Source organism: Condylura cristata, unplaced genomic scaffold (assembly GCF_000260355.1).
Source record: "Condylura cristata isolate star-nosed mole 26May11 unplaced genomic scaffold, ConCri1.0 scaffold00002, whole genome shotgun sequence".
Classification (NCBI taxonomy): domain Eukaryota; kingdom Metazoa; phylum Chordata; class Mammalia; order Eulipotyphla; family Talpidae; genus Condylura; species Condylura cristata.
The window spans coordinates 23,596,605-23,623,738 of NW_004567103.1; the positions used below are offsets into that span (position 1 = coordinate 23,596,605).

Genomic DNA, 27,134 nt, shown 5'->3' on the forward strand with positions numbered 1-27,134 from the left:
TCCACACATTAAAAAAGAAAAAGAAAACTTCTATCTACATATATAAGGAGTAGGGCAGAATGCAAACTGAAATATTCCAAGAAACACATAAATGGTGGAAGTTAAGAGGTTATTAAATTCTATAGCACCTCATCCCTGGTTAGGGGTTTAAATTTGTGTACAATATTCTCTTCCTTCTCATGTCTTTGCCAGTTTAATTTTATGCCTAATGTATCTACCTGGCAATAATAACAATATTTAACATATGTGAGATATGGTATTAAGTGCCAGGAACAAGCAGAAAAAAGCCTTGGGTTGTGCCCTCATGGAGATTATAGTACAGTGACAGGTATTTGTGATCATTATCACCATTTTATACTTGAAGAACCACAATCTTAGAAAGGCAATGATTCGCCTGATGCCAACTAGTCATGGGACATGAATCGAGTCTATCTACCCCCAAAACCCAAACCCCTCCTTCATGTGAATAAATGAAGCAATGAATAGATTGTAAAGGCATTACTAGATTCTTTCTTCAGGGTCTCAAGTCATATTCCAGTTGACTCAAACTGGAAGCAGGAAAATATCCATGGTCATTCCAGGTTTAGACTTTGCAGGGTATCTTGAGAACTGTGCTTATGCTGTTTAGAAGACATGCTCCAAAATACTTTTCCAAGTTGTAGAGAGCAGCTCAACCCACAAGAGTCCTGGAGCTCCACACCCTGCCATACACAAAGCCCCTATAAAGTTGCTTTCCTGAGGGCTCCTTCTGCCTGCCATCTTGGAAACTTCCACTTACTGTCAGCCAGCCCCTTGGCACATGACAAGAATCAGATTGTTCCCTTTGCTTCTCCCTCCTTCAGAAGACTCCTGGTACTCGTCTCCCCCACAGCCTAATAAATGCTAACATTCCTTTTTCACAATATCATCACTTCCCCTTTGGATGCACTTTAAACAGCCATTCAGATCTTCATGCAGACAACAAAGAGATCAATTGTAAAAACCTGAAGTCTATGGGCCAGAAAAGCCTATTTGATTTGACAAAGAACCACCATAGTATTTAAATAATTTTGACATCAAATTTAAATAAATTTGACATCATTTGTTATTTCCTGACACATTCTTCCTTAGTGTGGGAGGACTTTATTCTTTTGAAATCATATTGTGAAGACTACATGAAATCCCATTACAGGGTATAAGGAAAACAAGTCAGTTTGCCTCACATTACTTTGAAGGCATTCTGTTGGTCAGAATGACTAAATGCAACCAGCATTCATCAAAGGTAATGTCTAAATCTTTCTAAACAGAAAGGTAAACATTTATAGGAATTGAGTGACTCATTTCATGAGTGAAGAACAAGTGTTTTAATATTTTTTAATGTGTACTCCTCCCCCACCACACTCTAACCTGTTCCCACCCTAAACCCCCATTTAGCCAAAGGGGATAACCCCCTAATTTTACTTCTTCATCTAAAATATCTTCCAATATTGCACTTTGCTTGACTTCAATGTGCAGGTGGATGAGAAAGGAGTGAAGCTGCAAGCAGATTTCAGCCTAACAGAATCCACTCACTTTTTGTTTTCTGCCATAACTTCTTAAGCACGTCAATAAATACATGGTAATCTTGACTTTGAGCCATGGGATATATTCTGTCACAATGCTACTATTTAACTCCACTTCAGAGCCTCACAATGACATTATTGGATCTAATCATTTAAGAGAATTGGGCACTAGTGGCCTAACAAGGGCCCGAGGCGGCCGGCTGAAGACGAGGCATGGCTTTCCTATCCAGAGCAGTGTTGAGCAGGTGAAGAGGTACCAGCCGGCTGGCATCTGGATAGGGGTCCGTGTCAGGAGCGGTAAGCTGCAAAATCACGCGTTGGGGCATAAGGCTGGTAGTGTTTGCGGGTGGGCCCCGGTCTCCGAGGAGTCATGTTCATATAGTCACTCTGAAGCATCCTGGTCCTCTTACTGTCATTCTGCAGAAAGTAGAAGTGTCAGTGAGAAAGGGACTGGGAACAAGTTAAGTAGATTTCATGGGAGGAGGTCTAAGACTTCGGAGGGAACTAAAACATGGATTTTCAGATAAAGCTGAGCACCAGAATTCACTGAGCATTTGTACTCGCACTAATAGAACCTAACAACTTTGAACCCTTCTAAATTCAGTTGAAAATTCTGAATTAAAGTGTTTTAGATAAATGCACTCATATTATTCTAGTACAGTCATTTGACCTGAATTCTAAATATGTATAATTAGCAGATGCACTGTTGATGTGTAACTATCCTTGAAGGTCCTACCTCCTTTGCAAAGATGAAGCATCCCATTGCAATCTTCTTGTATTAGTCATTGCTTAAGAAGGCATTTTTCCATAATCAATCAGAGGCTCTTTAGCTTTTGTAAGTCTGGGATAAATTCCTAGCAATGGAGTTTAAATTAAATGGGAGTTAAGGTTATAGGCAATACGTTGTATTTTTCTTTGTGTGTATGCATATTTCTGAAAAGACGGTAGCATCTTCCATCCCTGTTCCTCAGGTTAAGCTTTTATATATGAGTTTCTACCAGGGTTGAGGGCCAATACTAAACTAGAGCAAGAATTATACACACAATGATCTTAGGAAGGAGGGATTAAGAGCATGTGTTTGCCGGGGTAATTTGATGATAAAATTTGTATGTTTGATAAAAGATCCAGAAAAATTCTAAAACAGCCATCCTGATTTTAGGATTCATACATCTCTATTATGAAAACTATTTGCTGGCATGTAAGCCTGATGCACAAGTAGCCATGTTAGACATGAATGACATGAACACGTCTACTAATTAGCAAGCAGATAACTTCAGGCTTGGCCTCATTTCCATGTACTCCTTTCTGAAACCTTCACACCTCTTTGTCAAAGGGACACAAGTAAGTGTCAAGGAATTGTTGGGAAAATCACAGGCCTCCATTGTTCAATACAGCTTAAATGGTTTCAGTTCTCATCTACATGAACATTGAGCAGCATTCATTCTTGATTATTCTCTCTTTTTTTTTTTGAAAGTCTTCCACCTTACCTCCTGGGAGATGACACCTCTTCTTAACTCTCCAATCACCCCTTCCCTACCTTTTTTGAAAGCTCATCCTTCTCTAGCCGTTCAGTGTTAAAGTTTCTTAGACTCTGAGTCTTGGAGCCTAGGTCCTCCCCTCTGCACACTTCACCCTTACTTCCTATGCAATCTCATCCACAGTTACCATCTATTTGCCTAGGTTTTTGTCTCTAGAATCAATCAAGAGCCCTTTCATTCAATATGACCAAAGCAAAAGTTCTTCCCCTAAAATCTGGTCCTCTTGCAGTATTTCTCATATCTACCATAAGTATGATTACCTACACAATACCTCCTAAGACTTTAGGCTTCCCATGACACCTCTAGGCTTTCTTATCCCCTGTCCCAAAGGACATCTGACAACATCTGCTGGCATTTTGGTTTGTTCAGTTGGAAGAAATGCTACTGACCATTAGTGGGGAGAAACCAGAGATGATGCTAAACACCCAACAACATAGATTTATGTGGTTCCAAATGGCAATAATATGTGTGTTTCATGCTACTCTCTTTTAATTCCAGCTATCCATCACCTCAAATCCCGAGTAAAGCTAAATTTATAACCTTTCAAATATATGTTTCCTATTGTCTTCATAACTTTGGCTATAACACCATCCTTCTGTTAACCCAGGCTCAAAACATCAGTCATCTTTGGGTATGAGCAAGAGGGAAGAGTCAAGACTGAGCAACCCTGACCCAAAGAATTAGATCATGGGAACAAAAAAGACACAAAGGAAGCAATAGATACAAAATATATCACTAAATTATAGTGCTTTTTGTTAGAAGCTTGACTCTAACTCTTCCATCTTGCTCATATCCAACGATGACTGATGATAATGAGCCTGGATTAACAGAAGGATGGTGTTATATCCAAAGATATGAAAACAATAGGAAACATACTTTTGAAAGAGGTTATAAAGTTAGCTTTGGTCATTTGGAATCAGAGGTGATGCATAGCTGGAACAAAAAGAGTAGAAACACACATAATCGGGTGATTCTTGCAGAGAGGGGTAGTCATGGAAACAAACTGATGAGGGAAGTTGTTCTTCAAATATTTTGGTTTTACATGCTTTCTGTAAATGAAAGACTAGAGTTCTCTTGGGCATAGGGTCACAGCAGTGCAGTAGTAAGAGCAAGGAAAGGTCTGCCCTGATTAAATGTTGAAGACTGCTTATGATACCCTAGGAGGTATTTTAGTACGTATTCCAAACATGAGGACTCCATTTGCCAGACTCCCAAGTAATAGTCTTTCATGCTGGCCATCCAAGTAAAATGATAGCTGATAAGGAGCCCCAGCAATGAAGATAGCTTGACTCAGCTTATCCTTGAACTGTTGTCATAGTGAGATTTAATCACTGTGGCCCTATTTCTGAATAAAGCAGTGAGGTAGAAATGACCTCTGTATGACCATTAACACTATATTGTAACTCAGAAACCATGTGCATCTAGCACACACAGTATGTAGAACAGGGCTCACCCAATGTGTCTATGTGAGCAGCTGATAAGGTCTGTCCCTTCATTCGGACTTTGTCAGCTAAAAGTGTGTGACTTCAGGACCTTTCTTCCCTTTCCCGTTCCTTGCAGTGCTCAGCAGAAGACACAAATCATACACCAAACAATACAGTGAAAGACATGGCATCAATAACCTAGTGGCTCTAAAGGCAAATACTACCTGTACACTATCTCCACTTTCCACAAGGTGATTTTCAGTGGAAACTACCGTGGCTTTTAGAAGCCCCCTATAGATGAAGAAGCAAACAGATTTACCAGCTCAGTTGAGTGAATGTGTGATTGAGTGAGACTAACAGGTGTTGGTCTGTGACAACCTGGCAGAGGAGAACTCTTTATGTACTCAAATGTCAGCAACAAGTCAAGAAGTGAGACAGAATCCACAGCTGTTCCCAGAAACCCACTCAGCCTAGAACTGCCTACAGCAAGCAGCACATCACAAGCCCTCAGGAAGTTCCGGAAAATAGAAATTATACCAAGGCATAGTGCAGACCAGCCAAAAATAGGATCCCCCAAACTACCCAGGAAATGATTCAACTATCAGGAGCCCTAGTGGTCTGGCTACCTAACACAGCAACCTTGCTGGTTGCTTGAATAGTAACATTATCAGGAAAAGACAAACTCAAAAGTTTTTTAAAGTGTACATATACATTTCTTTCACACCCCTTAAACAGTACAAAGACCTACATTTGAGAAGCAAATCAAGGGAAGTTATTGTTGGGTAGCCTAATTGACTCTTAAGAGGTCACAGATTTCTAAATTATGCCAAGAACTGGGACCTCCCAAGGTACAGAGAGCCTGTGAGACAGAATGACTTTTCTCAAAACAAAGCAAGGTGAACCTCATTAGGAACTAGTAGTGCCAGAGAAAAACACACCATGACTCTGTTTCTGAGTTAAAAGTAAATTGTTTACTCATTGAAAATGAGAAGCTACTTTTATCCCTTTGGGTGATTCAAGTCAATTGGCAAATTAGTTTGTGATTATAGCAACCGATATTCTATTGCTTATTTACAGTAAGTTTTAAATGATAAGAAGTACCAGCTGGCCTCTGAGAGTTAAAGTAGTTCCCAAAACGACTTCCTGTGAAACTTACTAGTAAGTGACTTTGACCTGGATCATTAAATTATAGAGGAGCACCTGTCTAGAAGGGTACACAAGAGCCACTGCACCTGGCTTTTACAATGAGCACTTGAGATTCTGGATGGGAATCTAAGATTCTAAATCCTAAAATCATTGGCAAATACCAACAGAGGTTAAAGCTGGAAGGCACTTTGAATGAAAGCAGCAAAATCCAAAAAGGTAAAGTGGCTCAACTAATATCAGAGGAAGTGTGGGCAATATTTTGCTATATAAAATGCCCCAATCAGTGTTAAGTAACTTGCAGAAGGCAAGGCAGACAAATTCTCAAGATGCTATCTAATATATAGGATTTCCAAGAACAATCAAACACTTTGTTCCCTATCCTGAAAAAGGTACAGATTAAGCAACAGGCAGCCTGACAAAAGTCCATCTGCCCCCTAGAGTGTTCTGAAATGGGAGAAGTATTTGGAGAACCATTGAGAGGAAAACTTTGGCAATAGGCCAGTAAACATTTAAAAGGATCCCAGGACTGTGAATGCAGAACTGTTCTCTCTGCCACCCAACACTACAGCTACAGTAAATAGGATGATTTCACATGGCATAGCTTCCAGAAATCATTGTGTGGATTAAATATATGCCTTAAGTATGTCTTAAAGATGAGTAACATACGTAGGTATGTTCATTTAAATCCAATTAGTTTGGCTACGACAGGAGTTTCCACTCATCAATGCAGTAAGCATTAAGCACTACGTGTACTTAATCCCAAGTGGTTAGTGAATATGAAACGAAACAGTCCTTTATCCTTGAGGAGTATACATTTCTTATTGAAGAAATGACTCATACATGCAATTAATTTCTAGGAAATAAATTCCAAGACATCATGGAATCAGTGCATGGGGTATTTTGTACCACACTGTATACTTAGAACAGAAATGTCTGGGTAGGGAAAGGTGTTTAGTGAGGAGCTTCCTTCTGTTTTTTGAATTTTAGTATTTCATTATGCGTTTCTGTTTTTTATTTTATATATAATTTACATCATGCTTTATTTTTATACAATGTATGCTTTCTCCTATCAGTGTCGTCCCCATGAAATTCCCTACCAGTTCACCCATGTCCCATCACCATAGCCCCTTGTGCTCTTCCCATCCCTGTTTTGACTTTTCTGAACTTCTCTTGAGCTTCCTTCTTATCAGTCGATAAGGTCGTTTTGACCATCAAACTTTTAACATTGAAAAGTAAAGAAAAATGGACTAAGTTTATTTGCAAAAGTTGGTAAACTTCAATTCAGTCCTGAGTGCTCAGAAAACTCTTTCATTATAGTTTCATAATGACAGCACCATACTTGGCCTCAAAATTCACCTGCTTGGAAGAGATGTAATATGACTCAGATAAACAGACCTAGTTTCTTTGTGAGTTTGAATGATAATTTCAGTAGCCAGATTTCTCATGATTTTTGCCTAGATTTTTATACATATGTATAAAACAGTTTTAGGTGTCATAGGGTAATGTTGTTGCAAAATTGAGAGAATAAGGGCAACTGTTCCTAATACTCTCACCATAATTTACCCATTTGGTTCTTACTCTGCCTGGCTGCCTAGTCTTTGCCTTCTGGAAAAAGAATGCACATAAGATCTTTATCTCAGATAAAGTGGGACAGCCTAAAAGAAAACCTACTCAAATCTAGCAGGGTAAAAAGCAAATAACAATAATCAGATGTTAAACAGAAAATAAACTGCATAGGCAAATTCTTAAGAATGTACAAGTCACATGTACAGTAGAAAAGTTACAAAAAAGAAGTACTGCTTCTCTTACCCAGCAAATACAAAAAGCCACTGTTATTAGCAAGCTATAGAAAGCCAGGACTGTTCCAAGCACCACCAGGATCCAGAATGGCTTAGAAAACTCAGAAGGTGGGGATTCTGGACAAAAATGTTTTTCTGAAAAATAGAATAGAGTAGATTAAATGATATGGGAATGGTGCAAGAGTACATCCCTGCCTTCTAAACATTATAGAGAACATGTGAAGAGTAAGATAGGCACAATATCTCTAACTTAGAATTTATAGACTTACTCTTCATTCTACCGTCTTTGGGATTGATCCAATGCCACCACTGATCCTGACTCAGTTTTCAAGACTGCTGTTGAAAACTGTGACTTTAGGGCGCTCCACTGAAAAGTTTTATGTTACCTTTCACATGGATGATGGTTCCATTGCTCTTCTGGTTGCCTATGTAAGGAGGAGGGTACATGACTTCAATTTTGCAGAAGTAAATATCTGTTTGGTTAACATACAAATCCCAGAGGTAGAATGTCACTGTTTCATTGTCCAGTTTCCCACCACAGTTGAATCCAGTATTTGAGTGAAACTGAAGCTGATGGGAATTATTTCCATTCACTACACAGACTTCCACGGAGCTATCCACTCCCTTATATAGGGACGCTCGGAACTCCTTGGAGAATATATTGTGGGTGTATTTGCAGGTAAGGTTGACCTCATTGTCATTCACCACCAGCAAAGGTAACTGCTTCACCAAAATTTGGTTTGCTGAAGGGGAAAGAAAATCATTTGCTTAGAACAAAGGTAGTTTGTTTACTTTAATCTGAAATCAAGATATATTCATTAACAAAATAAAGAGATCTCCAGGAAAGCTTTTCTCTTGGCAGATGAAGACACATGATCTAGCAGGGACAAAATAATAATCATCAGATGTTAAACAGTAAATCACATAGGTATGGGGAAGAGGTAATTCTGCTGAGAGTTTAGAGCTTTACATTTTCATAATATTATCATCCTCCTTTGAATGGGACAGTGGGACATGTTTTCATGTGGAAGGCAGAATGTGACCTGCTGGCATGGAACACCACAGCTTTGTATTTGGAATTTTTGAATCAGTACTGAGATTCCCAGGATGTTTGCTTACTTGCTTAATTTCCTGATTGACTGGTACATTTGAAAGTAGCTTTTATCACCTCACACAGATACAAAATAGATTCGCTTATAAGTTGTAATACAGACTTTTGTGAAGAAGTTAAAATGTTTTGAAACATTCTGATGTCACTAACCATTCCAAGAGTAGGACAGTATATTATTCCCCCCCATAATAAGTGTATGAGGCTGGAAATATTAAATAATTTTCTAAAATCACTGAGCTGATGGTGAGAAAAGCTAGAATTAAAACTCAAGTCAGCTACTTGACTTTTTCTCAGCTACCTGAGAAAGAGGCCACTTAGGCATTGAGAATCAACTTTGCAACCGTGATCCTCCAAAATTTTGCTAAAGCAATACATTGCTTTATGTTTTTAATTCAGATTTCAATATAAAAAAAATTTCTTATTGTTTGTATGCTAATTATCTACCTAATTGAATTATTTTAAAGTTATTTAAAGCAGTATGCTCACATACCTGTGCTGAAGAAGCAAATGAAATCAGACTCTTGAAATGAATGCAATTTAATCTAAATTTGAATTCATGTATTCAGTTGTTTGCTTTTGAAAAATGAACTGCATACTACTAAATCACGTCTAGCTTTTAATCTACTATGCCGTTCTTAAATCTCACTGAAGTTATGAAAAAAAGAAAAACATGCTCAGATTCCTTTCTCAGGAATTCTGATTTTAATTGGTCTTTGGGTAAGAGGTTAGGCATTGTTTCTCTTCATTTTTTCACAACCACTTTGTTGAGACAATTCATGTACCATAAGTCTCACCTATTTTGTTTAGTTCATCCTTTTTCTTTACATTCACCCTCTTAAAATCTATATTTCACTGGACTTTTTGGTGAATTCAGAAAGTTGTACATGGATCACCACTATCTGACTTCAGGATATTTTCAATACCACAAAAGAAATCCCCTATCCTTTAGCAGGCCCTCGCCATTCCTCCCCCCCTCTCTCAAATTCTTGGCAAATCTATTTTCTCTCTCCTTGTATTGTCTATTCTGAACACTTTTACTTTTTGATGACCTGACTTACTTTGTTTCCAAAGCAAACTGCACTATTGTGCATTCCCACCAGCAATGTATGAGGGCTCCAACTTCTCCATGTCCTGGCCAACACTTGTTATGCTCATCTATTTCATTGCAGCCATCCTAGTGAATATGCAGTGGCAACTGTGGTTTGATTTGCATTAATCTGATGACTGATGATGCTGGGCATTTTTTAATGTGCTTATTACTCATTCGTATACCCTTTTAAAGACATGTCTATTTAGATAATTTACCAGCTTAACTTGACAAATGCAGTTCATTTCTCAAAAGCAAACAACTTGTCTTTTTAGTGTTGAGTTATCTCAGTTCTTAACATATTTTTCATACACTTTCCTTATCAGAAAAGTGATTTATAAATAATTTCTTCCATTCTAGGAGGCATCTTTGAGATCATTTTTAAAAAATCTAATATTCTAATATTCAGTCTGAGTTGAAAACCATTGTAGGTGTACAGATTTCTCAAGCAGACAGTATATTAGATTTACCAAGGGAACTTAAAAGAAACCATTGATTCTGAAGACAATTAAATAAGAATCTCTTGGCATATAAACTAGACATTTCTTATTTTTTAAGTTTCTCAGGAGCTCTGATCTATAATCATGTTTGAGTGGATTCATAGATGAAAGCTTTGTCTTATCCTCAATTCATAGGTTTCCATAGACTTTCAAAGCAAAACCTTCCAATTAATTGGACCATATATGTCAACATCCCAGGGTCACACTGCAAGTATTTCTCCTCTGTTTGTGCCCTCATCACTAGCTTATGGTCTAGAGTATCTCTCCCTGTTCAGGTCTCAACATGACTACTGTCTGTGTCACCCATTTGCTACTTGGTCAGATTCTACATCTTGTTTCATGTGCTTCAACTTGATAACTCTTGACTCATCTGACCCAGTTTCCAAATCTCCTGACAAATATTGTACATTACACTTCTTTATGGAATATGGTATGAAAAATAGTAGCTCACTAAATGATAAGAACAAGATGATTATCTGACTATCTCATTCTTAACAGCAGCTAAGTCTGACTACCATCTCATTAAATCCTGTTCAAAATTTGTGTCTCAACAACTTAATGTCACTTAGTATTCATTCACAAATGTTCCCAAAAAGTACTGAAGAATAAACATGTAAAGAATCAAAAAGTTCAACCAGTTTTATTTTTATTTTACTTTATTTTTTGAAAAGATTTATGTATTTATGCATACAGAACTGGAGTACAGGCCAGAGGTGCACGGGTGGTGAGAGGATTCACCAGGGACAGAGTGGGGAGCAGAACAGGCAGACAAAGTACACTGCTGAGGAGAGCCTTGGGCGAGACAGGAGAGGTCTGCTGTGCCATGTGGGTCACCTCCCTGGTAGAGGATTGAATTTGTGCTGCAGTAGCTGCAGATAGTCTTGTAGTGCTGCACTTTAACCCACTGCACCACCAGGGTGGGTCCTCAACCTGTTCTAATAGGAAAAACTAACTCACTTTTTTGTTTTTGTTTTATTTTGTCTGGCCTTTTTCTTAGTTACTTCAGAAAGAATCCTTTAAAAAGAATCACTGGGTGATCCTTTCTGATGAAAGGAACTAATCCAGCAAGAAATGCCAGCCTGTTCCCTCATATTCTGAGAGTGCAGATTAGGCCTTTGTATTTCTGCTTACTGAGCCTTCCTTAAATCACATTTCTGGTAACAGTTACTCAGATTCTATCTTAATGGGCATTCACATGCTTCCTGATCTGTGTTTGAAACTAATGTAAGAAAAAAGATGGGAGTAGCACTTCTTTGTGAGGGTTAAAAGGGGAAGATGGCTGGAGGTAAACTGATGACAGCTAGAGAGAAAGTCTGGATTTGGCCTCATTCTCCAAACACAATGTGGAAAGAAGGAGGGAGAAGGGACAAAGAAAGAGAAGTTCTAGCATCTTGATCCCAGTAGTTTCCTTAATGTGGTTTATCTAACTCAGGTATGGCACCCTCCATACCCTTGATGCATGTGGAAGGAACAAATTGATTTCCCAAAGATAAAAGGGCTCAGTCTCTGGCCTAGGGCAGCTCATTCGAGTGGGGAAAAGACACAAACTATTTTAAAAACAGTGCACAGTGACCAGAAGTGAGAGTTCCTAAAGACAAGTGGGAAGCCAGCTAAAGATGTTGGAGGAGGTGACTGACCCGTGCTATGAAGGATTGTATACACGTTCAGCAAGTTTTTACTAAATGAAGGTGAGCCTACCTTCGAAGAGCCTGTGTGTTAGGGAAGGGTGAGGTGAGAAACCAGGGGCAAGGTAAGGGATTGTGGGAAAGATAAGACAGAGAAAAAGATTAGTCTAGTCAGAGGAGATAAAGAGGTGAAAGTGTGACAGATGTAGAGAATTACGGAAACTTCAGTGTTTTCTGGACCATGTACTGTGAAAGACAGGATTAGTAGAGCGAGCAAAGTATATAGGATGTGCTCTTTCCTGCAGGTGATGAGGACCTATTGAGGTATTTTAAACAAAAAGTGAAAATGCACAACTTATCATTTTATGTCATTTTAGCCAAAATGTAGAAGATAAATTGGAGGAAATAATTTTAAAAATGTGGAGATTGGTTAGGATATAGTTGTAATGGTCTAGGCCAGAGGTGATGAGGGCCAGGACTCTGGTTAGAAAGATATGGATAACTCAGTGTAGCTTTTCAAGCTAAATTGGCATAACTTAGCATTGACTTAGTCTCAGAAACCAACAGAAACCAACTAGTAAGTAACACTGTTTTCTTTTTGCCTTTGTCACTCCTTCATTCATTACGTGACAAAAATGGACAGCTCAGAAACTGAAATGAGGTTTGGACATCTGGGATAGGAAGAAAACAGTTTTCCAATCTAAACAGCCCCTGTGAAGAAAATACAAATTACCCCAAAGGGGTCGGAAACACCACTAACTTCCTGGAGTTCAGTTCAGTGTTGGCCATTTTTTCAGAAGTGGGTAGCAGTGGTCTTTTCTCCTGAAACTGTTTTTTGTTTTTGTTTTAGTTTTGCAAAGCATACTATAGTGAGGTAATGAAAGATATTTTCCTTCTGTCTTGGGGCCTCCATATTCAAAACTAAGCTTTATTAAAACATCACATTTCTCCTACGCTCATTCTGCCTCACCACTACAAACTAAGAAACTTCTCAGGAAAGAGAAATCCAAGATCCTGTTATCTAGCTCGACTGTTAACATACTCAAGTAGACTCCTGTTTTATGGCCAGTTGGGTCTTATATAACGTACGGTCCGGAAAAATAAGGTTTCTTTAACCCCTACATCAGCCATACTTTCTCACCTCTCTATCTCCTCTGCCTCAGCTCTTCCTTTTCTCTCTCTGCCTTATCTTCCCCCAAAATCTTCTACCTTACCCCAAGCCTCCCACGTCACCCCTCCCTAACACAAAGATTCTTCTTACATAGGCTCACATAGTAAAAACTTGTTGAGCCAACATGTATGCAGGCATCAAGCCTCAGGTCAGCAGCTGCCTCCTCCATAATTTCTGTTTGATGCCTCTTTGCTTTCAGGTTCATGCTAGGAGAGAAAAGCATCCTTCCTAAGCCAATTCGGTCTTAGTTATCCTAGCTTCTTCCCAATAAATATCTTGTTTTCCCTTTTATGAATAGCTATGTTTTTCTAGGTCTTACCTACTAGACTATAGGAGAAACATGGACAGTCCACCAATTTGATTTGCTTTTGGTAACAAAACTTGGCTGACTGACATGTTATTACTGAATTGACAAGTTGTTTTCATGATGAATTTAGTGCTTTGCTTTTCAAAGCCTTTCCTAGCAGCTAAACCAGCTAAAGGTGTGGAGAAACAGGAAACAGTAACCTCAAATTTCTTTCTCTCACAACTTCTCCTTGACAACAGGAAACATGAAGAGTAAGATTGGAGATGAGAGGTACTTATCTGCTGCTTATGAGCAAGGCTATGAGAGCTAAAAGATTTCCTACAGATAATCTGCAATAAAGTTGACTTCTGGAAAATTGTAATGTGCTTGTACACTTCCATGAGAATGGAGTGTAAGGGAGGTTGGTTACAAAAGAATATATCTTTCCCTCTTTATTTAGGCCAATTATTACATGTATTATATAAACCAATAAGTATATTATTATATTATATGCACAGGTACAGTGGATACTGATCTCTGAGGTGTTATTCCAACATATGAGAAGGAACCCTGGCCCTAAAAGGTACCTCCCTAGCTTAGTTAATGCTAGGATTTCAGGAATTAAGCTTAAATGCAAACAGGTCAACAAATTAAAATATGTCATACAGCCCCATTCTGTAGAATTTGCTCATCTCAGTGGAAATTTAGAAGTGATCTCAGCCAGTCCTTTAATTAACAGAAGAGGCAACTGAAAACAAAAGAAATTACTTTTTTTTTAACAAGGTCACCTAAGTAGTAGCAGAGTTAAGATGTAGTTTGTTATTTGAAAAGTGATGTTTTAGATCATGAATGAATAAAAAACCAACTTTGTACATTCAGCAAGATTGGCTTGATATCATGCTTCCAAACTCTCTAATACATGTACAGGAAGCATTCTGTTACAATTTCAGAGATTTCCTGAAGGTCATAGGTTGATTCTAGATAAGGCCTACCAACAATATGGTCACACGCAATGCCTCAGAAACCTCTAAAACAACTGTGTTTTCTGTCATGAGGTTCAGAACCTCTTTAAAAAAAAAGATTTATTTATGCATACAAGAACTGGGGTACAGGCCATAGGTGTGGGGAGGCAGTGAGAGGATTCACCAGAGACAGAGTAGGGAGAAGAACAGGTGGATCTACTGAAATACACTGCTGAGGGGAGACAGGAGACGTCTGCCACGACATGTGGGTCAGCTCCCTGGCCGGGGATCAAACTTGTGCTGCAGTGGCTGCCTATAGGTGCTGTGCTTTAACTTGTTGCGCCACCAGGGAGGGCACTATCATTGCACTTTTCTGTATCACTTTGCCTAAGTGTACAAGAGAACTTGAAGGTGAACATCAGTCCATACATAAAGTGACTTTCAGTGTAAGCTTGAGAAGGTCCTTAACTTCACGACCTTGCTGAATTATACTTGGCCTGTCTAACTTATATGACAGTTTTCCTTTCCTTAGTAGGCACACCATAGAGAAAATGGCACACAGTACAGTAAGATAAAATGGTGCAGAATGAAGTAAGCCGCCCTCCAGACAGAAATCTGCACTGTGACGTTAAGGAAGCAGTAAAAAAGATAGAATACGCGTTTAACTAGCAATGTGGTTTTCTTTCAGAACTTTTTATGAACTTTATTGGGTGCCATCTGTGCACATTGGAGTTTCTTTTACATTTTAAAAATCAGTTTGTCAGATCCTAATCACATTGCTTCCTTTTTTAAATTCTGACTGAACAAAATCTAACATGTTAAGCAGGAACCAAAGAAAATGAAAGCTTTCTGTTCTCAAGCATCTGGCCTTAGGATGTTTGTGAACAGACTGTGAAGGTGATGCTGCTTTCCCTGGAACACAACACCTCCTCCTGACCACAGAGCTGGTTAAGTTACCATAACTTTCCTCTGAAACATTTCCATTCAGGCCCGAGATGCCCTTCAACACGTGGCCTTCTGACCACCCACTTTTCAGGCTCCCCCAGTGGCAGGCAAGCCAGTGTTTGCTCAGAAACCTCTAAAACAACTGTGCTTTCTGGGAGGAACACCTGTGCCTACGGGAACTTGAGAGCTGGTGGCTTGGCTTCCTATAGATGTAAGTAAGAGTACCCATCTTTATGGGGCACAGCATCCTGCTCGCCCTCCTAGACCACTAAGAAGTTAAGAACAAAGCTACTAAGAACCTGTCAGATTCCAGACTCTGTAGTTTGTATTAAAATGAATAACAGTAGGGCCTCTCTGGTGGCACAAGAGATTAAGTTACAGCACTATGAAACTATCCGCAACTACTGCAACACGAGTTCAATCCCTGGCCAGGGAGCTGACCCACATGGCACAGCAGACTTTTCCTGTCTTGCCTTCTGCTCCCCTCAGCAGTGTAGTTCAGTGGATCTGCCTGTTCTGCTTCCCACTCTGTCTCTGGTGAATCTGCTTACCCCACTGTGCCTCTGGCCTATACCTCAGTTCTTGGATGCACAAATAAATAAAATATTTTTTAAATGAATATAATTTTGCAGATTACATATATACTTCTGTGGATTGCCTCAAACCCTTCCCTATCTTCTTATTGAATAGAAATTTAAGGAAAGCCTCTTTTTTTTTTTAAAGATTTATTTATTTGTGCATACAGAACTGGGGTACAGGCCAGAGGCTCAGGGGCGGTGAGAGGCTTCACCAGAGACAGAGTGGGGAACAGAACAGGCAGATCGACTAAGTACACTGCTGAGGGGAGCAGCGGGTGGGTCAGGAGAGGTCTGCCACACCATGTGGTCACCTCCCAGGGCAGGCGGGAATCGAACTCATGCAGAAGCGGCATTAGATTCTCAATGCTGTGCTTTAACCCACTGCACCACCAGGGAGGGCCAGGAAAGCCTCTTTTAAAGACTTTAAATAAGCAGGAACTAGGTCTAGATATACAGGTTTAGCATATAGACAGAGGTAGATATAGTGTTGTCTCATCAACAGAAAACAGATGGCACAATCAAAATTGGATTGTAGAAGGAAAGTTGATTTATAAAGGAACTGTTGGCAAAGGTTTGGATCCACAACCAGCATGCTAGAACCCAGTGCTCATATCAGCAAATTCATGACCTCCTTCAGAGCCAAAGGGTTGAGCGGAAGATGAGGTTACCAGAACCAGATGAAAGACAGTTGTGTTGAGGAGACCACATAGAAATGCCTTCTTTCGAGAGAAATTGTCAAGCTAAGCAACCTGCCATGCACAAATTTGTGTATGTGCAACTATCACTTACATCAAGCCCATACATTTCCTAAAAAGGTTGTATTCCTAAGTAAGCAGACTCTCTAGTGTAATGGACATATGTCCTTACCCTTCTAAAATTGATTATGTCAATGCAAACATCCAAAAGGAAATCAGAGTTTAGATACTTGAGTAGCAAAAAGTCCCATCTGAGCACCTAGACATGATACTGATTCTTGAGAGAGAAAAATTATCAAAACTATCAATGAGTAGTTTTTGAAAAGAAATTTTGATGTGTCAGAAAATTGCTCTTTGGTAGTCTGATTCCTGCCATGACAAACTCATGCATTCGTTCTACAAATAAAGTGACCTAATGAACTAGATTCTTAGAAGATGGGAAAATGTAAAAGATATGGCCTCTTAGGTATTTGAAAACAAGTACAATGAGTTACAGCCTGAAGTCCTATATGATGCATGGCTACTAGAGGTCATCGACAGAGGAGGTGAGGCTAGAATTTTTGCACATGCATGCCATTAGCTGTTCCATGAATTCTGGGCAAATTCAGATGGACTAAGATGAAGGAAATGACCTTAGTGGAAGGATTTCCTGGGGACTAGAGGAGCTGTCCATCTGGGCAAGGCAGTTGGCTGTTAACAAACATGGAGAGCCTCAAATGCTCATGAGAGACACATGATAGTAACAGGAGATGCTGAAGTCATCTCAGTTGAGAATGAGGTGGTAAGTGATACTTCAGGAAGGTTAGCACAGCAACACACAAAGCATGTTGGCCTGGAAAAGGGAAGAGCTGAGGTAGAGACACCGAGATCATGATTGTTATAACATCAATGCAAGCTTCTAAGTCCTGAGTAGCAAAGGAAGCAGCTGGGATGGCATGTTGAGCATGGTATTGGTGTTCAGAGGTGTTCACTTGTGCTCAGTGACAGTGAGCAGGAATCAAAAATGGTAAGAAGTTCATGGACTAGAGAAGGTGAAAGGGAAGACAAAATTAGGCAAGTGAAAAGAGAAAATTTTTTTGGAAAAAAGCTACTTGAGGGCCTCCCTGGTGGCACAAGGTTTAAGTCTCAGCATTATCAAGCTGTCAGCAGCCATTACAGCACAGTTGCTGTGCTGGAGTAAGTCCCCAGCCAGGGAGCTACCCACATGGCACAGCAGACCTCTCCTGACCTATCCACTGCTCCCCACAGCAGTATATTTCAGTAGATCTGCCTTCTTCTCCCCACTCTGTCAGTGGTGAATCCTTTCACCACCACTCCCACCCCTAATACTTCTAACCCAGACCCCTGTTCTTATATGCATAAATAAATAAAAATAACTCTTAAAAAAAAACAATTATTTTTTAAAAAGGGAAAAAAAGCCTCTGGGTTCAGTTGTAGTATGTTGGGTTTGAGAAGCAGGTAGAGCATCCTGGAAGAAAAATCTGGCAACAAAATATATCAGACTAGAGCTTCAGAAAGTCAGAGACAGATATGAACACTGGGACGTTTCCCATTTTAGGATGACAGTTAATATTAACACTACCAAAAAACATTGTCACACAGTAATCCACCCCTGCCACGCAGAGACACTGCCCAGCAATGCAGGCATTGCAGTCTAGGACTAAAACCTTCTAAACACAAAGCAATGTGAACATGGGCATGATATGAGCCAGTCCTTACTAAAGGGGGCCTCTCAGCTCCTGATGCTAGAAGGACAATCAAAGACACAGCAGAATTTCTTAACTATACCAAAAGCCAACAAGTCACCCCCCAAAATCAAATGCCCGCTACCCTTATAGGCTGTCAGTAGTCCAAATAGTGGACAGCCAGGGTCTTAAGAGCCTTCTTTGTGTATACTATGGCAGTAATTCAGTTACAAGAATGCAATCCCATCGGAATCAAGGGACTTCTATATTAATATATTATTTTCTGACTATGTATTTGGTTACTACCTAGTAACCAAATTTGGGGTCCTTGTTTTCCTCCAGACTTACCATTGTTTGATCCATCATTCAAACAACTTTGTAAAGAAGACAAGTCACATTTTTCTTGTCTGTCATTGTCCCTAGATCTTTTACTTCCAAAGAGTGTACGCAGGTCCACCTTGGCAATGCAGGATCACTAGTACAGTGTCATGACCTGAAAGTTTGCAGATAAATATAGTGCTAAACCTTAACACTGCATAGGAAGATAAGAAGGAGCAAAGCCAATATTGTCTCCCAAAGTCTTCCTGTCATTTCTAAGCATCTGAGTATCTAAGATCCTGATTCCCAGTCTCCCCAAGAGATTGGCTTACAATATTTTATCATATCTCTCAAACTGTAAAAGCATTCTCAAAGAAGTGGAGTTCGTTGACCTGCTTTGTTGGGGCCTGAGTGTTTGTTTTCTTACGATTTATTTATTTATGCATACAGAACTGGGGTACAAGCCAGAGGTACAGGGGCGGTGAGAGGATTCACCAGAGGCGGAGTGGAGTGCAGAACAAGCAGATCGACGAATTACAGCGCTGAGGAGAGCAGCAGGTGGGTCAGGAGAGATCTGCCATGTGGATCACCTCTGGAATGGGGATCAAACTCATGCTGAAGTGGCTTTAGGTTCTTAGTGCTGTGCTTTAACCCACTGCGCCACCAGGGAGGGCCAGGGCCTGAATGTTTTTATTCCATGTAAGAAGCATTTTAAGTCAGAAACAGATCTTAAGATGTCTTTGAATCCAACTACGTCATATATCAAATAAGGAAATGAAGGTCTAGAAAAGTTATATTACCATATAGCAGACTAAAGCTTCTAATGATATGCCCATATCTTGACTTTAGCTTTTAAGTTTGAAAAAAAAAAAAAAGAAGAAGAAGAAAGGTTAAAATAATCAGTCAATATTAACTTCCCACAACTAAGGGCAAATAGTCACTTCTTTGCTTTAGGGCCAGGGAGGCAGGGCGAGGGGTGTGGAAGATTTGGAGATTGACTTGTCTGACCAGAAATGAGCTGGCCTGTGACACTGGGCAGGGCTGTCTTACCCTTGTGACCCCGTTATCTCCGTCACAGCTGAGGCCAAACTCAGCCACATTTTTGAAGACTCAAGCAAATTTAAATCACACATGGGCTAAGTCTTCAAAGTCAAGGTCCACATTGTTCTAGTAGCCCTTGCTGATAGAAATTTTAACACTATAACCTCTTCTGAGAGTATTATATACCAGGTTTGTTAGATTGGTATTGCTGCTCTACTGTAGCTTTATCGTAACAAAGCTGTTCCCATAAACCTTTTCTCTTTCCATTTCCTTCTTTAGAGATGCGTCTTCTCTCTCTAATAGCCCCATCACCTCTACAACACTATACACACACACACACACACACACACACACATACAACCAGCACCTGGGTCCTTCAGCATTTCAACAAAATTAAGTCAGTTAGCAAACAGTTATAATGGCAGTGATACTTTATTTGGACAAGGGGGTGGGCCCTAATGTTACCTTAATTTTAAAAATTCATTAATTAAATTAAAACATTTAGGGCCTCCCTGGTGGTGCAAGGGTTAAGTCTTAGCACTGTAGCAAAAGTTCCACCTTAGGCCAATGAGCTGACCCACATGGTGTAGCAGACCTGGCCTGTCTCACCCAATGCTCCCCTCAGCAATGTATTTCAGTTAGTCTACCGATTCTGCTCCCTCCCCGCCCCCCATGAGTCCTCTAACCCCCCACAACCCCACCACACCTCTGGCCTACACCATAGCTCTTTTATGCATAGGTAAATAAATCTTTTTTTGAAATAAATAAATAAATATTTTTAAAAATATATGCCTACTATGTACAAAATATTATGGTAGGCAGTATAAGTAATATCTAGCTATAAAACTCAATTGAGGGCCCTCCTTGGTGGTGCAGCAGATTAAAGCACAGCACTGAGAACCTAAAGCCTCTTCCGCATGAGTTCAATTCCCGCCTGCCCTGGAGGTGACCACATGGCGTGGCAGACCTCTCCTGACCTGCCCGCTGCTCCCCTCAGCAGTGTACTTCATCGATCTGCCTGTTCTGTTCCCCACTCTGTCTCTGGTGAAGCCTCTCACCGCCCCTGAGCCTCTGGCCTGCACCCCAGTTCTGTATGCACAAATAAATAAATCTTAAAAAAAAAAAATTCAGTTAAATTCCCTACTCTCCATAAAGGCTTACCATTCTTTATTAACCTTACTGGAATATTTATTTTAATCTTCCCCATCTTAGTTCTGATTCATTCATTTATTCTTTCAACAATATTTATGGAACACCCATAAGACTTTCAGCACTGTACTGAAATTATATCAAGATAAAAAAGACATGATCTGCCCACAAGGAGTTCACAAGATTGTGAAATCTAGTAAGAAAATCAGATGTTCCAAATTACAGTGACAGTCTTGGGAACCCTTAGAAGGAAAGAAGTCCCCCACTTTGTTAGGGTCTTGGGTGAGATACTGAGGGGACAACAACATATGCAATCATTACGGCGTCATGGTGAGGCAGTGGGCTGCCAAGTATTTTTTACTTCCAATTGCTACATTTTGCTATATATAGTCTTCTCAACTATGTCATAGAGTCCACAAAAGCAGAAATAACTTGTTAATCCTCTTTTTATAATACCTCAGATTCCAGTAGAGATTAAAATAGAACAGAAGTTTAATAAATATTTGTTAATTGAGTTACACTCCCATTGAAACTCTTCTTTTAAGTCTAACATAAATGGCTTAATATCCAGGGGAAGCTTTCTCAAAGATTTGTACCCAACACTGAGTACATCAAGCAAAAGATGAGTAGGATATGGTTACTGGAAAGGGGAATAAAAGAGTTTCCAAGATGGAAATAGCATCAGAAAGTTCATATAATAGAATGCAGGTGTATGGAATAGTGAAGAAACCTGAAAGACTGAAGTTAAGGATCTTAGAATAGGGTATAAAAGCAGGTAGATTGGATAAGTAATCCAATGTGGTCAGCCCCAAAATATCCAGAGTACCAGGAAACATAGCAGTGCAATCTTTCTATGAACATCTTCTAAGAAGCATCAACACAACTTTTGTTCTATAAATTGAGAGATGTCTACATTCCCTCTAATCTTTAAATGTCTGTAATTGAATTCAGTAATTCTATGGCTGCTTCTGCTTAAAATCTTTTTCCATAAAAGAAATGTGAATAGAGTATTATTCCCAGTGTTCCAAAATTGGAAGAAAAAAAAAACTCCTAGGAAGATTTTACAATTCTCATTTTCACTTTTTTGAAGCTTAAAATGGGTTTTTGTATCTGTCCCCAAACCAAAATAACACATAGATATTTATGAATATCCGTTGAGTGAGCACATGAAAGAAGACCTGCCTTACCAAAGCATAAGAAAAAGTAGGCACTTTACCAGCACAGAAACTCAGTACTTCAGAGAACAATAACCTTGTACTGTTCACCCACCTTCATCCAGGAAACGCATGGTGAAAGGAAACATTCTCCTTATATATGCCATTCTTACCGAGTTCTGTGGGAGAGAGTCTGTGGATCACAAAGGTAGTCTGCTGACTCAGCATTCCTAAAACTATTCTTCAATTATGTGCCCTTTTATTAGTAGTAATGTTCAGTATCAAAGAAAGTCATCACGTCCCGTGGAAACTCAAATACAGTCACAGAGATGTTCTTCCCTAATCAATGAAGAACACAACTCTACTTTGTCAGAAAGTAAAAACAATTAAAAAGTAGAAAAATAAGTCAAACACTCTCTCCTCCCCTCCACACCCCCTGCCTTCTTTTAAAGCTCTGTCAAAAATGTAAGACTCAATGATTCCGCTTCTTTGGTGAATTAGCGAGAGATGTCAAGAGTTGCTGCTGTGATTAATTTTTATTTGGTAGATTGTGAGTCAAGAGGGTGACTTAAATTCTGCTGAAGAGGCTCACAAATAGATCAGAGGTCAAAGTGAACTGTGAGTGGGTGACTGATGGCATCATGAAAAACAATTAAGCTGCTTACCTTGGCTGCTGCAGACCCCCACATGATGGAGATGGTAACAAGTGCAAAGACAGTACTAACAATGGTTTTGAGATAAAGAAGCAAATCAGAGTTAAGAGGTTCTCCACCATAGTGCAGTTTTGCTTGCAGCAAGAGTGATAAACACACAAACTGCATGTTGATACTCAGACTAAATTCATATGCCTATGGCACATTGAAATGTTAAGGCAAAAAGAGTCTAAGCTCTCTTTTTTAGTCTAAGCTCCTCTACCAAGAAACTGAGTCACTCTTCATTTTGTGCAGCACGCCTTTCTTCCAGTGTTCAGAGTCAGCAAAACGAGAATAACAAGCAAGAAGCTAGACACCCATTTTCCAACCACGTCTTTGTGGGACCTGAGTTACCTTCACTTCAACTGCACGGACCAGTTCTCATGCAACAATTCTCAGATTGAGAATGCTCCAGTTGCATTTTTTGGTGACAACACCATGTCATTGACCAAAGAGGGTGAAAGAAATCACCATAAGAGATACAGATTCCTTGACTTGGAAAACCAGAGACTCTTTCAGTCAGTCACAAAACAGCCAGATGTTGGTTTTTTTCTGATGTTTAGCTAAATTATTTACTGAAAAGAAAAATTCCAGCCACTGTGACGTTCATAAGTAATAAATTACTTGAAAGGAAAACAAAACATAGCCAAGATGAAAAGGAGAAAAGATTTTATCCTCCTCAATGAGCTGCTGTGAAACAGCTATGCTTTCAAGAGTGGCTGTCCCCTGATTTTTAGACGAGAGTCTGCAGTGAATTATGCTGCCCTGTCAGTGCCTACCTAACCAGTAAAGAGCTATTGTTTTAGAGATGATAAACTACAAAATGAATTTTGGGGGATGTTGGTGGCATAAAATGTTCATTTTGCAAATGTCAGCACACTGCATACAGGAAATACTTGGAGGCAGATATCCACACATGATAAAAGTTGAACAGTAGCCATATGGCATTTGTCTAGTCATGAAAATAGGATAAAGTCATTATAGAGGAGGACAGCCTAGGTCTAAGGAAGGAGAGACACTGAGACCCCTTGCCACCCAGAGCAAATGTTTGAATATGAGAGCCTCAGATTTATGGTCTCAGACTCATTTCTGTTTCTAATTTATCTGGGAAAGACTCATTCTATTTCCTGGTATTGATGTATTGATATTAATTTTATAGTCCTTGCTAGAAAAACCCTTTCTGGATGGTTGCCTTTTTTTTTTTTTTAAGATTTATTTATTTATTCATACAGAACTGGGGTACAGGCCAGAGATGGGGAGGGTGAGAGGCTTCACCAGAGACAGAGTGGGGAACAGAACAGGCAGATTGACGAAGTACACTGCTGAGGGGAGCAGCGGGCGGGTCAGGAGAGGTCTGCCGCGCCACGTGGTCACCTCCGGGGCAGGCGGGAATCGAGCTCATGCAGAAGTGGCTTAAGCTTCCTAGTGCCGTGCTTTAACCCGCTGCTCCACCAGGGAGGGCCTGGATGGTTGCCTTTTTAAGAAGTATCTTTTAATGTCGATACAGTACTGTAGTATATTCTTGTTTTTGAAAGATTTGTTTTATTTATGCAAACAAGAACTGGGGTACAGGCCAGAGGTGTGGGAAGTGAGATGATTCACCAGAAACAAGAGTGAGGAGCAGAATAGGTGGAACGACTGAAATAAACTGAGGAGGGGGGCAGTGGGCCAGACAGGAGAGGTCTGCTGTGCCTTGACGCACTCCCTGGCTGGGGATGAAACCTATGCTGCAGTGACTGTGGCTAGCTTCATAGTACTGAAGGCTTAACTCCTTGTGCCACCAGGGAGGCCCATATATTGTATACTTCAATTTGCATCTTTTTACTTTACTTTTCTAAGACTTGTCTCAAAGCAACACTTAACTTTAGGGGTACATCACAATTTTTTGTGCACAACTATCTCAGAAAGGTAATTTGATGAGCTAAAAATTAAAGTTCTTAAGTACTATGCTTTGCTGATTTTTTATCAAATTCCAACCATTTTCCTATTTTCAGTGCCTCTCAGAAAAAGAAGTGGCGAGAAAAATGCAGCAGCACTAGAGAAATCAATAGTAGTCTGAACTGACCATTTTGGCAGTTTATTTGCTGCTTAGGAGGAAATAAAAATAAATGTGTCCTGGAAAAATAAGTAATGTTTTCCTGTCCTAGTCTTCATACTGGATGGTTAGCTGGCTGAAAAATAGCCAATACGGGCTGAAAATATCTATGAACAATGCCATGTGTTACATGCACACTCCTCTCAATCATTAGTCATTTACCTTTCAAGGACTTGAGTTCTAAGCTTGATTTATGCCAAAGTCTAGCAAAATCCTCTGTTGTGGATCGTAACTGCACAACTGTCCAAACCCAATAGAAAACGTATAGCTTTAGCAAAGGAACTATCGATTAGGATTTCTTCACCCTTCCTGCATCATACATCTTGAATATAGCCATAAAGATATATCTACAGAATCATCAAAATCATGAAAAATCAGGTTAAGCTTAACCTTCATTTTAAACTATACTATGAACCAATGAGTTATCATTGTTCAATTAATGGAAAAAAGAATTGCTCTTTACAGTTACATCTCAGCGCAGAATAATAAGTCTCTGGCAATTCTAGAAAGGACAATTATACTTTGACCAGAGAAGTTCCGTATCTATAATTTCTTCGTGGAGAAAAACTAGAAGTCACAGACAGTTTTGCAGCACTGATTAGAATGGATCAGACTTTTTTATTTGCTGTAATTATTTTCTTTCTCATAGATATTCTTACTAGAAAAGTCATGTCAGAAGTTCCCTCTCTACCCTGACTCCTTCCCACTTCATTAAATGACCACTCAGCAGCAAATCTTGAAAGTTATTGCAAGGGTGAGTTGCCATTTGAAAACTAGATGTATCTTAAAATGGGTAGCAAAGGTTCCATGTTTGAATTGTTATTTTAGCTAGTCTCCATTTCAAAAATGTTCTAAAAGAAAAATGTAAAGCTTTGAGTCTTATGTTAAAAAAAATCAAAAAAACCAATGAATTGTTGGTAGGTGGTTGTCCACCATGCACATCAGAGAAGCATACAATTACCAGTTTGAAATAGTTCTAGTTATCTTTAAATAAACTGTTCTTTACTTTCTTAAAAAAACATTTTTTTAAAAAAAATTCCTTTAAAATAATTTTTTTAAAGAATATCTTGGTAGCTCTAAATGTTTGGTATTAAATACTGAGAATTAACACCTACCCTCACCAAAATATGTCTTTTTTTTAATCTCAACACCTTTTATAAATATGGATAATTTGTAAGTGTGCTCACTAGCACCTCAGACCATGAAATAGATGGGTATTGATATACGACTATATGTGTGGCATTTGGGGAGTTATTCCCAATAGAGCACATGCTATGGTGGAACAAATATTGCAGCCCCTCAAAATAAATGAGAAAGAAAATTGAAGATACTGGCTTTTCCATGTATGTTTGAGGTGGAAAATACTGCCCTTATTGAAACCTGCAGGTGGACCCTATTAGACAGTTACTGGAGATGAGAGATCCTATTCGAACTGCAAGGACAAGCTGAACAAACACCTCCTCCTGCCTACCAGAGTAGTTCTTTGTGCTTGCCATCATGATTTCTGATTATTTCACCCTGAATAGATCAGTAGCACTGAAGTTACAAAGCGCATTGTGTTAGGAGACTAGCATAATGGTCAAGCAGGTTGACTCTGGAATCCAAATAAGGTTCCAAGGTCAGAATAAGGTGCTTCAGGTCTGGGTTGCAGCAGTGAGTGGGCACACATCCTGACAAATTAGCGTTGCTACCCTCAAGCTCTTCATCTAAATGGCATTAGCTACCGTCCTGTTAGTTGTGTCATTCTCCTCATCATCATTGGAAACTCAAAGATGTTAATCTAAGAAAACCAATATCAGTCAATTATAAAAGAAAACTGATTTATTTGCATTGGGTTGTACTTGCTTCTGTGACAACTCCAGAATTCATTTTAGCACTCATTCAATTCAGGTAGACATATAATTATAACTAATCCTTACCTTGCTAGCCAAGCACCAAGTACACTAAGCATTTCACATGCATTTATTCTGTCCTCACAATTACCTTGAGATGATGATGATGGTATTATCATCCCCACCCTACAGATATGGAAGCCCTGGCTTAGAGAGTTTAAATATTCATGTAAGCTCAGTAATAAGAAGTGAATCTGTGATACGATCTCAGGCAGTCTAAATCCAGAGCTTCAGGACCAACATGCTAATATCCGTTTTCATTCCCCTCGAACAGAGGGGAAGAAGTTGAGCTCCAGGAGTAGCCTGAGGACCATGGGGCTAGCAGTGGGCCAGGGTTCCTGCTGCCCCTTCCTGAGGAGCCCAAATAAAATAAAATAAAAGCTAAACATGAGCTACAGATTCTTGGGACACTATCAACTAATACCTAAACAGATAGTATCGAATTCCAGCGGATGTTCATTAAAATACTATGCAGCAGTCTGAGAATCGGCAACCTTCCAAACAACAGATCACCATGTGAGAGCGAAACTACTCTTCAGATGTCTAAATTTCACAAGGTGTTTGAAATTTAAGGTGATCGAGGTCAATCCAAGAGCTCGAAAACTTGGAAAAACTTGGAAGAAGAAAGAAGTCAAAAGTGTTTACCTGTTACTTGAACGGAGGGGAAGAAGTTGAGCGCCAGGAGTAGCCTGAGGACCAT

At 39.5% G+C, this 27,134-nt stretch overlaps 1 protein-coding gene across 1 annotated transcript; it reads right to left on the reverse strand.

Annotated features, from left to right (window-relative positions):
• Window positions 1–1,829: 1,829 nt before the first annotated feature.
• Window positions 1,830–27,134, reverse strand: CD28 (CD28 molecule). Its single transcript, XM_012725296.1, has 4 exons — window positions 27,080–27,134; window positions 7,835–8,191; window positions 7,459–7,583; window positions 1,830–1,958 (listed from the first exon to the last, which is right to left on the reverse strand). The coding sequence occupies exons 1-4, from the start codon at window positions 27,132–27,134 to the stop codon at window positions 1,830–1,832; spliced, it is 666 nt and encodes a 221-aa protein (XP_012580750.1).